General features: G+C 39.6%; 1 protein-coding gene across 1 annotated transcript in view; it reads left to right on the top strand.

Annotated features, from left to right (window-relative positions):
• AKAP4 (A-kinase anchoring protein 4) overlaps positions 1-3773 on the top strand; it is an 8090-nt gene that overhangs the window by 2213 nt on the left and 2104 nt on the right. Inside the window, exon 2 of the mRNA XM_019648899.1 lies at positions 2493-3767. Within this exon, the coding sequence (XP_019504444.1) occupies positions 2493-3767 (1275 nt within the window). The remainder of the gene's footprint in view (positions 1-2492; positions 3768-3773) is intronic.

Consider the following 3773-nt stretch of genomic DNA (forward strand, 5'->3'; position numbering starts at 1 on the left):
AGAGAACTATTGTCAAATAGGCCCATACATTTGAATACTATGACATGCTAGAGAACACAGGCTGAAGTTCAAAGTCACGGTAAGTTCAACACCCAGGTACCTAACACTGATCACTGAACCTCAGGATGCCCTTTCCTGATTTCAGGAACGTATTCCAAATAGCATCTTGCTATCCTTATCCTAACAAACACATGGGCTTATAAGCAAGATCCTTTGCAGTGTTTCTTGCCTTGTGTGCCCCACATTGCCCAGCGTCCAACAAGAAAGAACAAGGATATGGAGCAGAGAGAATCCACAACAGCCAAGAACTGTAGTTGCCTGGTCCGCACCCTGTTGTCTAAGAGATTACCCAGGCTGTTGGGTAGCATAAAGTTAGAAACAGTTAGGCTTGCACACACCACTGTCACATACAGAATCCTTTTGTTTTTGTGTAAATATTCTAAATTATATTTGTTAAACTCCTGATTTGGGGGTGGGCATTAGAGCACATGACAGGTCACCTTCACAGTCCAACAAGTCACCTTCACAGTCCGACAAGCCTGGAGTGGCAGGTGTTGGAACAGGATATTTGGCTTTAGCACAAAAGACTGAAATATTTCTTGTTCTGTGTCCCTATGCTCATGTTATAACCGGAAACAACCTTTCTGGCCCCAGACACCTTTGGAGTGATGAGAGTGGCCCTTAAGGAAGGGAAAACCAATTCTGAAATATTCTTCAAAGAGTTTTAGGTTCAGGTGTGAATGTGTGTGTGTATGTGGGGGGGGGAACTCCATTTTGGAGTCTTAAGAAAGGGATAAATCACACCTCATGTTAATTTTTAAAAGAGCAGCCCATATTTCCTATACACAGTGCAGATCTCCTTGATTCTAACTTAAGCCCATTTGCACAAAGTTGACCTTATTATGACCTCACATTTCCAGGAGTTCAGTGAAAAGAGAGGAGATGAAGCAATGGAAAGGGCAAAGAGGGCAGTGGTACTTAGCACTGAGTAGAAGATTTGTGCAATACATATACACCTATCCAGACATGGGCATATGTACACATAAATTGACACAAAATGACACACACACATCAACATGTGCATTTATATACATTAACAAAAAATGATTTATACAGTGACACACACATGCTGGGCTACATGTGATACTGGCAAATACAGGCATTGACATAACAAACACAGATAGATAAATAGACAGATAGGTAGATAGATAGATATTGACATAGATATTGATATATATATATATTGATATATAGATAGATAGATATTGATATACATATCTATATAGTGACCTATTCATAAACGACTTACACACATATACAAAGGTATACAGAATCAGATGCAATGACATGCCCTCATGTGACACACATAAACATCCATATACACATCCATGCACACCTGCATAAACATGCACACACATGTTAACACACACAAGCCTTGATCAAAACAGTGACCATACACATTCAGGTATAGGCATACACACTTATAAATGTACCTCATGTTGATACACACACATACAAAGTGACACATGTTCACTGACACACGTTTGTATGCATTGATACACACATTAACACAAATACGATGACATCCTCACTCATGTATTCACACACATACTCAAATACTCAGAACATGTACAACACTGACACACATTCTCAAGCATTGACATAGCACATAAGTAAAACTAACTGATACCCAATTTATTGACATACACAGCCATTATACAATCACCTATGAACACATATTCATATTTTAACATATATTGATTAATATATTATACATTAATATATTAATGAGTATATATGTTCATGTGTGAAATTATGCTTTAACATATATAAATACATTTATAGCTGCATGATACATCCTGTTGGATTTATATCACAAACATATATGCAGGTCACTCAAATTGACACTTATTTACATATTCAGAGACACACTGACATACACACTCATATTTTTACGTTCACACACGTACAAAATATACACACTAACACGCACATGTTGGCCTATACAGTGGACATATACAATCAGTGTTGATGTCGACATATCATTACACAGGCTCACACATAGTCACACATGTGTACTGACATACACATATGCACACACACACACACACTGGTACATTTTCACACACTAACAATACAGGCTGACATTCTCACATCTACTGAGATGTTCACACTCATGAATTGCTATATTATTATACATACACATACACCACAGACACAATGATATATTTTTGACACATGGAGATAATAACACATATTCAGGTGTAATTGACAACAATATTGATAACACTTGCACGTAGTTAAGTGCACAAATGTATATACTCCAAGCTTTTGTGGCTACCACTTGTGCTTAAATGTGTATTAATGGATATATAATTGTGATATGTTTCCATGCAAATTCTAAAGGGCAAATCCTTAATCTGTGCTGTTTAGAAAGCTATATCTTCTAAATAAAATAAGAAAAGAACTCTTAGGTGTTCTTCTTTTTTTAGACGGTGGGATCTGTATGCCTTTTCAAACAAGCTCCCTGTGATCCTCTAAGTATTCTAAATTGGCTTTTCAATGATCTCCAGAAGTATGCCTTGGGGTTCCAACACGTACTGAGCCCCTCAGCCTCTAGCTGTAAACATAAAATAGAAGACATAGAGGGTGGACATCACAAATTAGCCTCTGAAAACTGCTACAGTGTCTATGCCGGTCAACTGAACATGGATTACATGGCCAATAGACTTCAAAGCCTATGTCTAGAAATGATAGCAGACAAAAACACCAACAATAACCAGAATCCTTCCACCCCTCTAGCAAAATCTCCTAATGCTCAGAGGGCAGTAATCACTCCTGACAGACAATGTCCTTTAGATGACCTTTCCTACTATGTCAACCAACTATCTTCTCCGGTAATCCAGATGGCCCATAAGGACATCAAGGGCAAGTTAGAAGGTGGAAGGAAATGCTTTCATCATGCAATCTATCCAACCTCTGGGGACAAAGCAGAAACCAGACTCCGAAATACTTTGAGCAAGATCATTTATGAAATGGCCCATGATGCCATGGAACTGACCTCTGCAGAAATGCGGACCACTGGGGAGGAGTGCCGGGAAGGTGACCAGAAAATCCTTCTGCTTAGTGAATTAATCCACAAGAACAAGAGGGGAGACAAACAGTTGGGCCAAAAAGACAGCAAAGAATTTGCAGATTCTCTCAGCAAAGGACTCATGGTTTATGCAAATCAGGTGGCATCTGACATGATGTTTTCTGTTAAGAAGGTCTTGAAAGTGCACACCTTTGGGAAGCCAATTCCTGCCTGTGTGGTCCTGAAGAAAGTGTTGTTAATACATACCAGCGAAATTGTGTCCGATTTGATTGACTCCTGCATGAAGAACCTGCATAAGATCACTGAGGTCCTGATGACTGACACTGACTTTCTCTCAGTTGTCAAGAGGAATCTGTTCAACAACGGTAAACAACATGCTGCAGATATTATGGAGGCCATGCTGAAGCACCTGGTCACTGCTTTTCTTGGCGCAAGGAGGGAGACTAAAGTGCAGAGCCTGTCATCCGCATTTTTGAAAGCGGGGGCCCATGATCCCAAGTGCAAGAACCAAAGTCTCGAATTCTCCAGCATGAAAGCTGAGATGAAAGGGGACAAAACCGAAATAAAAGCAGATAAATGCAAGGCATTGACCAGTGCTGAGAAAGTTGGTGAACACATCCTCAAGGAGAGCTTGAGCATGTGGAACCAAAAACAAGGAAACCAAGGCAAGATCGCTATC

The sequence above is a fragment of the Hipposideros armiger genome, unplaced genomic scaffold, assembly GCF_001890085.2.
Source record: "Hipposideros armiger isolate ML-2016 unplaced genomic scaffold, ASM189008v1 scaffold_7, whole genome shotgun sequence".
In the NCBI taxonomy this organism is placed as follows: Eukaryota; Metazoa; Chordata; class Mammalia; order Chiroptera; family Hipposideridae; genus Hipposideros; species Hipposideros armiger.